This window comes from Brachycentrus maculatus, unplaced genomic scaffold (genome assembly GCF_059751285.1).
Source record: "Brachycentrus maculatus isolate JH-2025_06_01 unplaced genomic scaffold, ASM5975128v1 h1tg000126l, whole genome shotgun sequence".
Taxonomy (NCBI): Eukaryota; Metazoa; Arthropoda; class Insecta; order Trichoptera; family Brachycentridae; genus Brachycentrus; species Brachycentrus maculatus.
The window spans coordinates 1,367,501-1,377,034 of NW_028280879.1; the positions used below are offsets into that span (position 1 = coordinate 1,367,501).

General features: G+C 35.0%; 2 protein-coding genes across 2 annotated transcripts in view; one reads left to right on the forward strand and one right to left on the reverse strand.

The window, feature by feature from the left end:
• The window catches only part of LOC148309380 (uncharacterized), a 19,429-nt gene extending 18,734 nt beyond the window's left edge, over positions 1–695 (forward strand). Inside the window, exon 4 of the mRNA XM_088260166.1 lies at positions 688–695. Within this exon, the coding sequence (XP_088116292.1) occupies positions 688–695 (8 nt within the window). The remainder of the gene's footprint in view (positions 1–687) is intronic.
• The window catches only part of LOC148309379 (proton-coupled amino acid transporter-like protein acs), a 75,895-nt gene extending 69,360 nt beyond the window's left edge, over positions 1–6,535 (reverse strand). Inside the window, exon 1 of the mRNA XM_088260171.1 lies at positions 6,321–6,535. Coding sequence (XP_088116297.1) covers positions 6,321–6,377 — 57 coding nt within the window. The 5' untranslated portion in view covers positions 6,378–6,535. The remainder of the gene's footprint in view (positions 1–6,320) is intronic.
• Between the last annotated feature and the right edge of the window lie 2,999 nt (positions 6,536–9,534).

Genomic DNA, 9,534 nt, shown 5'->3' on the forward strand with positions numbered 1-9,534 from the left:
AAATGCAAAAACAACACTTTCTACCCTGTAGCGCGTAAATATTAAGTTAAAAATATGCCGCTTTTGCTGGGATATAGTACATTTTCTGGACATTTTGAAGACATGCACAACTGAAAATTGTCGATTTTTTATTTATGACGTTCTTGAAAGGAGTGAGCGATATATTTATGTAATTCATAAATACCTTCTCACTCCACCCATTAAAATAACTTTTCTCATTTGAATGTACTGGAATCAAACGTAGGTACCAGGAGATAAGAAATAAATATTATAATGGTTAAATCGTAAATCAATCTTCCAAAGAATGAATAACTTCATATAATGTCGTTACCCGTGGGCAGTTTATTTTTTAAAACTAAAAATATTTCGTTTGGCACGTTTCTCTGTCTGTGTGTTTGTGTGTGTGTGTTATATGTGTTTACAGAGCGTCTCAGTCCCAGAAAACATAAGTTCGTTACGTCATGTGCGTCAAATGATTTAAAAATATCAACCCGACGTATTATATTGTTACTTGCCTCGCTTTACGCGAATAAGAAAATTTGGGCGTGACATTTCATTGTGAATACAAACAAAAATAATGAATTTTGGCATTCGTATTACGGTCTAGAGCAGGGGTGGTAAACATCATTCCTGTGTGATGCCAATATCATAGATTATATGTTATTATTAAACCATATCCATTTCCAGGATGCTAAGATTGTATAATAATTTAGAAAATGCTGAAATACAAGAGGTCTATAACCAGATTGGTGAAATCAATTTGAAATTGATTTCACCAATCTGGTGGAGTCTTGAATTTGGACCTTATGTAGCATAGTTTAATTTCACTTTTCTTCTTCTCCGTCTTAATCCTCATTGCTGAGGGCTGTGACCCTTGCAGAAGCAATGACTCTTCTCCAGTTATCCCTTGACTGCGCTGCACGTAGCGCTCCAACCACTGAGGTGCCTGCTGCTGCCTTAATTTGATCGGTCCATCGTGTGGGGATCTTCCTTTCCCTCTCTTTCCCTTCAGGCTACCGATCACAACTAGTCGTTCCAGGCTATCCTCGTTGCCACGCGCAACGTGTCCAAAGAACTTTAGAATCCGTCGGGTACAGATATTGGCCAGAGTCAAGCCATCCAAGCGTAGTTCCTGGCGAATGGACTCAGTGGTGCGTCTAGCTGTCCATGGAATTCGGAGCATGCGCCTCCAACACCACATTTCGAAGGCATCAATTTTTCTCCTTTCTGCTGCTTTTTTTTATTTCACTTTAATTTTATTTTATTTTTTGTTTCATTGCTTTTAATTGTTAAATTTTTATTTTTTATATATGTATTTAACCTGCACTTTTATTGTTTCTGTAAGCTTATTGTGTTCTCATCTAATTCACGAAAAACATTCAAACAATTTGTATTGCACTGTATTTCATTTATTTTAATATGTTTTTCATAGTTTGTGAACAATAAATAAATAAAATAAAAATATCCGCTCCCTATGTGGATCATATGTAGTCCAAAAACTGTCTCCAGGCTTTTCTGTCAGCTGCCAGCTCCTTTGTATCTTCCCATGTTAGAAACGCGTCCCGAAGTTCTGACGAGAACTGCCGACGAATTGTCAGCAGTGGTCGGGAACCTGATGCCTTGTAAAAGAGGCAAGCTTGATGGCGGCTCTCGGGAGGCATGCGAAGTGCATGGCCAAGCCAACTGTATCGCCTTTTCTTGACGACAGTTATGATCAAGATTTTCAGCTTAGCAGATAATATTGACATCTCAATAAAGACGATGAAGGATATGGAAGTCGTATTTATAGGGCTTACAGCCATAAGCTAGTTCAAATGATCACTCATAAAGGTCTAAGGTAATTTAAACCATATATAGATGGTGCCGAAAAAGTAGTATGAGCAAGTAGATACGTGTTCATCATCAGCCTGTGTCCGTCCACTGTTGAACGTAGGCCTCCCGCATGAGTCTCCATCCTCTTCGATCCTCCGCCTTCCGCATCCAGGTCACTCCCGCTATTCTTCCTATATCGTCAGTCCATCTTGTAGGGGGTCGGCCGATGCTTCGTTTGCCAGTTCTTGGGCGCCATTCCAATACTTTTCTTCCCCATCGACCGTCGTCTCTTCGACAGATATGTCCTGCCCATTGCCACTTGAGTGTGCCTATTTGTTGGGTAGCATCCACTACTTGAGTTCTTCTGCGTATTTATAAAAGATAGAATCCGAAACGAGGAAATACGCAGAAGATACGTGTTAATCTATGCAAAATGTAACTTCTAAAATATAAGTAGTTTAATTGTTGATTATAAATAATACATAAATACGTGTTCACTCATAAATACGCGTTTATTTGCTAGATCTACAATAAATATTTTATACCAATCTTCATGTTTCTGTGGATAACTATAATTGGCTTGTTTTATGTATATCTTTTAATGTTTTGTTTTACATATGTTGCTGTTGTTAACCCTAATAAATAAATTATGGGAATAAACGAACTATGGGTAATGGTGATAAACGTGATAAAGTGATCACTATACCAGCCTATGACAGTCGTAACGACCACCTCCACTGACACATCAATGTCCACCTCCGTAGTCTAATGGTCAACACGCTTGGCTACCGTCCTGAAGGTCCCGGCTTATATTCCCAGGGGGGTCAAATAAATATATGTCATTTTTACTCTGATGTTTATTCAATATTACCCTAGACTGGTACCCGAAGTGGAGGGCTGATCACCTTTCCGTCATGTGTTAACGATCAAAACAACACAGCGTTTATACGAAATAGTGTCCTATGCACCATCGGGTGCGGATAGGTCTAAAGAAAGAAAAGAAAAACTGAGAAAATTTGGTCATGATGAAGTATTTGAAGGTTGGCACAAGAAGGATTAAAGAAGACTGAATGCAGTCGAAATATGATCACTCATACAAATGTGCGGTAAAACGATATGCGATAGATATTCAAATGGTGATATAAGGTGAGAATGAAGGCTACAGTTACCAATTAAATTAAGAAAAGCGTGTTGAATTAGGCAGGTATATCAAATGGGTGAGAAAATAAAATTTCAAACCCTTCTTAGCAACCCAATAGTGCATAGGGCACTGCATCGTATAAACGCAGTGTTATCTTGATCATTAACGCATGAAGGAACGGTGATCAACCTTCCGGTACAAGCACCAGTCCGGGGAATAAATATTAGAGTGAAAATATCACTTATATTTATTTGACTCCCCTGGGAATCGAACCCGGGGCCTCCAGTACGGTAGCTGAGCGTGCTGACCATTACACTACAGATGCGGAAGAAAATAATAGTAAAACAAATTGATGATGCGAATGTAGTCGGAAATAGAAGCAGTGGAAGACCGAGGAAAACTTGACATGATCAAGTAATTCAAATACTCGGTGCAGATAAGAATTTGAAGAAGAAGAAGCAGTATCTTTATTTTTCCATCTTTATTTTATTTGACCGCGTTTCGTCTTTATTAACATCATCTACTGGGATAAGGGTATTTAATAAATAATAAAACCCTTATCCGCCACCCAATGGTGCATAGGGCACTGCGTCATATAAACGCAGTGTTATCTTGATCGTTTACACATGAAGGAAAGGTGATCAGCCTTCCGCTTCAGGTACCCAGCCCAGGGTAATATTGAATAAATAGGACAGTGAAAAAATCACTTATATTTATTTTACCCCCCTTGGGAATCGAACCCGGGACCTTCAGAACGGTAGCCGAGCGTGCTGACCATTACACTACGGAGGCGGACGAATAGGGATAAGGGTATTTACCATTTAAAATTTCAATTTAAAAATTTTTATTACGAATTTAATGTTATCTGCAGAAAAACATAAGCATATTAAAAAATATGATAAAATATTTACAACAAGAAACTGCGAAGTGTTTAATTCGATACCCATTTACTAAATAATATTGTCCGCCTCCGTAGTGTAATGGTCAGCACGCTCGGCTACCGTTCTGGAGGTCCCGGGTTCGATTCCCAAGGGGGGTAAAAATAAATATTAATGATTTTTTCACTGTAATATTTATTCATTATTACCATGGACTGGTACCTGAAGCGGGGGGCCGATCACCTTTCCTTCATGTGTAAAACGATCATGATAACACTGCGTTTATAAGACACAGTGCCCTATGCACCATTGGGGTGCGGATAAGGGTTTAAAAAAATAATAATAATAATAATAATAATAATTTTAAACTGCTAAGATTAAAATTTAATACCTCTTTTGTGAATTTTTGTCCGGCTCTATAGTGTAATGGTTAGCGCGCTGGGCTACCATGCTGAAGGTCTCGGGTTCGAATCCCAAGAGAGTCAAAATAAATATTAGTGATTTTTCAGCGTAATATTTATTTAATATGACCCTTGAATGATACCTGAAGCGGAAGGCTGATCACCTTTCCCTCGAGTATTAAACGATCAAGATAACACTGCTTCTATGTGGAAAAGCCTGGAGACAGTTTGTGGACTCTATATTTTCCGCATAGGGAGCGGATATGGTAATAGAAGAGGAATATGTATTAAATGTTGAGTATATTTTGTATGTTTGATTATAGCTTTTTTCTAGGTAAGTATCATTAAAAAAAAAAAAAAAGGCCGCCTCCGTAGTGTAATGGTCAGCACGCTCGGCTATCGTTCTGGAGGTCCCGGGTTCGATTCCCAAGGGGGGTAAAAATATATATAAGTTATCCTTTCACTGTCATATTTATTCAATATTACCCTGGACTGGTACCTGAAGCGGAGGGCTGATCACCTTTCCTTCATGTGTAAACGATCAAGATAACACTGCGTTTATATGACGCAGTGCCCTATGCACCATTGGGGTGCGGATAAGGGTTTCCAAAAGTATAATTATGTTTGATTTATGAATGTGTACGATTTGACGCACTTCAACATAGGATGTCTGCCAATTTTTTTTCCATACGTTTAAGAATTTTTTCCGTCGAAAGTACCTTTAGATGTATGTATTATCATTAGCATTAAAACGATATCTTAATTTTAAGCAAAAAGCTCACATACAGGAAACAAAAGCTTATTATTTATTTAAATTAAAATGGCAAGTTAAGAAATGTTGGGCGCTAAACCGGAAAATATATATCGCTCACTCCTTTCAACAACGTCATATATCATAAAAAACTAGATTTTTCAGGTTTTCATCATTTTAAATGTTTAAGAATATAATGAAATGTATTAAAAATAAATATCAAGACACTTATTGAAGTTTTTACTGTACAAAAGATCTTTTTAGAAAAACCTGAAGGTTTTTTCTCCATTTAAAAAATATTTAGTAAAATTCAAAAAATAAATAAACAACACATTTTCTTCAAAATGCAAAATTAAAATTTTCTGCTCTGTAGCGGGTAAATATTAATATAAAAATATGCTGCTTTTGCTGGGATATAAAACACGAACGACTGAAAATTGACGATTTTTGAAATATGACGCTGTTGAAAGAAGTGAGCGATATATATGTTGGATCTCTCCGAGCTATTTTCAACGTAAATTTAAAAAATAAAAAAGTGTTAAAACATGAAATAACACATTACATTTTTTAATAAAACAAATACATATATATCTTCTTACCTCTATCCGCACCCAATGGTTCATAGGACACTGAACAGAAACAGTGCTTTCCAGAAAATTTAATACACAAAGGAAAGGTGTTACCAGTCCAATACAGGGTAAAATTAAACGTAGAATGAAAATCAATAATATTTATTTTGACCCTCCTCGAAATCAAGGCCGAGACCTCTCGCACGGTAGCCTAGTGCGTTTACTATTAAACTACCGTGATGATAATATAATAAACACACAAATATAATTTTAAAATATTACAGATTTTGATCGTAAATAAATGCAGGTTTTAAGTAATCGACAAAATCAGCAAAAAATGTTGTAGGTAACAAATGAAACAATGTTGTAGGTAACAAAAAAACGCAACAGGTCAGAATAATCTGAAAATACTCATGAAAGTTACAGAATTCTTTAAAATTGCCTTTTCTAAAGCAGCCTGGCTCATATTTCCCGCAACCTGTTACTCTATACTGAATTAAATCCATTTAAACACGTGTCACAATAGTTGTAAGAAATAGCGGTATTTACTTAGAAAATCTTAAATAAAAAACGGATAGATTTTCTAACAAAATGAGGGCCGAAAGTATTAAAATTTAATTTAATTTGTTCAACTGTCCGATACGAGAGAAAATATTTACATTCTCTCAATCATTCATTACGTAACAAAAACAAATAATCGGACATTGAAACAACAATATTTATAAAACTTTTACCAGTTACAATTATGAAAGTTGAAAAGAAAATTACCTTATAGTCTTCCGTCAGCGGGATGCTGGACTCCATTCCGTCGTCGCCTCTGCTCATCTTTCAGGCTCCTCTCGAACCACTGACTAGAGAAAATCACTGATCCAATCTTTGGAAAGTAGGAACGAAAAAGTTTGATTCTAAGTCCCGATTGCTCCGATCACCTCGCGGTCCGTACAGAGCGTGTTGCCTAGAGCGCGTCCAGTCGGATATTGGCTGAAGCGGCGGCTTTCCGTGTAAAATTTATACCGCCGCGTCGGGGCGAAGCTTGTGACGCCGGCCTACAGCGCAACAGTTTTGATATTACGTGGAATCAAACACTGTGTAGGTACATATTTTAAATCAAAGCTCGTAATATGCAGTGCAACAAAGGCGCAATTAAAACAAGGATTATTCTCAATATTATCAATGCATTTACTTTGTGGTTAGTCATTTATACTATTTTTTTTTTAAATATTAGTCATATTAGTATATAACCAATGATTAAAGAAAACACTTGTTTTATACCACTTGAGTTTTATTAAAGACTACATGTTTCAGAAGTTAAACTTCCATCATTCATGTCTGTATAATAACATTACTGTACAGCTAACGTCTTGCCGCTCATTTGTTTGAGAGATTGCATTTTGTATTTTGCATTTTGTCTGTATTCAGTCTACTTTTATCCTACTATTACCCACGTATGGCTCCATCGTAGAGCTTTAAGAAAATTAGTTCCTTACAAATCAGTCAATTACTGTTAGTATAATTGTTATTATTGAATATAGTGCTTGTATAGAATATTTCGCTGTGTATCAAATCGGTGGTGATGATATGTTTTAGTTTGGTGGGATATATGATACATCAAACTATTCTCAGTTACACCCAATTACCTTACCTACCTTAATGGATAACTATCATGTTTAATTCTCAATATTTTTCAATCACTAATTTTTCTGGGTAACAATAAATAAATAGCCAAATAAATTGTATACCATACTCGTATGTTTTCATTGAAGTATTATAAGAAACAGCACTTTTATGTATCATTCTCATCCACGTTCCAATGAAACAACTATCATATCGCTCACTCCTTTCAAGAACGTCATAAATGAAAAAACTTGATTTTTCAGGAGAACGTTTTTAAAGTTCAAACATAAAATACAATGTATTAAAAATAAATATCAAGCCACTTATTTAACTTTTTATTGTGTAATAGATCTTTTTAGGTTAAACCTGAATATTTTTTCTCCATTTGAAAAATATTTAGTATATTCGAAAAAATAATTAAACAATACCTTTTCTTCAAAATGCAAAAATAACACTTTCTGCCCTGTAGCGGGTAAATATTAAGTTAAAAATATGCCGCTTTTGCAGGGATATAGTACATTTTCTGGGCATTACGAAAACACGCACAACTCAAAATTGGCGATTTTTTATTTATGACGTTCTTGAAAGGAGTGAGCGATATGTAAGTTTTCATAATTTAATAAATATTTTTAAAAGATATTGAATGCATACTGTATCTCAGTCTGGTTAAGCGAAAAAGATTCTCACACTCAAATTCTCAAAATTATGAAAGTGAGATGCGACGTGCCAATATGTAAGTTAATCATATTTCTAATGTAATGTAATACTTGCTGATATACAATATTTTTCAAGCTGTCATGAAGGACTCGGTTCTCAATAAGCATTGTTTTATTTTGTTTTCGTTGACATCACGTTCAGCTGATGGCGCTGCCATTGCGTTAAAAAAGCAGTTCCAAAGAAGGCATGTTCTATTCACATGTCGCTCACTCCTTTCAAGAACGTCATAAATCAAAAAATTTGATTTTTTGGGAGAACGTTTTTAAAGTTTATAAATATAATGCAATGTATTTAATATAAATATCAAGCCACTTATTGAACTTACTGTGCACTTTTTGGGTAAAATCTGAAGGTTTTTTCTCCATTTGAAAAATATTCAGTATATTTAAAAAATAATTGCACAATACATTTTCTTCAAAATGCAAAAACAACACTTACTGCCCTGGAACGGGTAAATGTTAAGTTAAAAATATGCCTCTTTTGCTAGGATGTAGTACACAACTGAAAATTGTCGATTTTTGATTTATGACGTTCTTGAAAGGAGTGAGCGATGTGTAAATAACCGTAAGTGCGCATTCGAAGCCAACGTTGTGTCAAAATTTCAAAGGAATTAATAATTTTAGATGGTCTATGATTTCGAAAAAAAATCTTCCTTGCTCCATCCCAACTTATCGTCGTTGTAGACCATTAGGGTGAAATTTTGAAGAAAAAAAAACTATTACACACAGGGGCGTGCATTCTATATAGGCAGAAAACCAGTGTCAATTCTAACTTACCCGCGTGACATATAAAAACACAACCAGTACCTACCCTACCTTACTAAGTAGTACCTGGCTTACCTTACTGCCTACCTCTACTGCCACCCTAATTAATTCTCAGTGCACGCCACTGATCATACACATTTATATTTAATTAATTTATTAAATATAATGGTATTAACAAGGTATTACACTAACCAGTTCGTAAATTTGGTGGCGTAATACCGGCTATTAACATATTTGACATCAAAAACTAGTAACGAATAAATTTTAAAGCGGTAATAAAAAGGTGACAACTACCCTTTAGTTGCAAATAAACAACTTAAAATATAAATTAATTATATTGTCAACCCTGAGATATAGTGTAATGTATCGCTTCACCTATATTTTACACGGTAAATTGAAGGAATGCATAAATGGTATTCACTGAATCGATCAATTTCAGGGAACAAGATCAATGCATTTTAATAGAAATCTACTTCTATAAAATTTATGAGTGAGTTTCATATGCTTTGTAATAATTCTAGAATTACATGACAATGATAACTTAAATATCAGTGCTAACCTTACGCCAAGTCTATTAATTCTCGCTAAATATATATTCATATATATTCATAATAAAGTGTACTATAATCCTCATAAAACATTTAATCTCTTGAATGTTTTTCGCAGATACTTTGTGGCACATTTTATAAACTTTATAAAATAAAACAACTTTGTTTTAACCACTTTTTCCAACCGGTTTCGACAAGAACTATGTCATCGTCAGGGTTTATGTACTAATTCTAAAACATTGAAATACTCATAGTTAGGTAATAGTTAATTGCCCTTTCCTTACGATGCAAAAAACTTCCACGCACTCCGTACACCATATGAAAATGTAAATTTAAAAA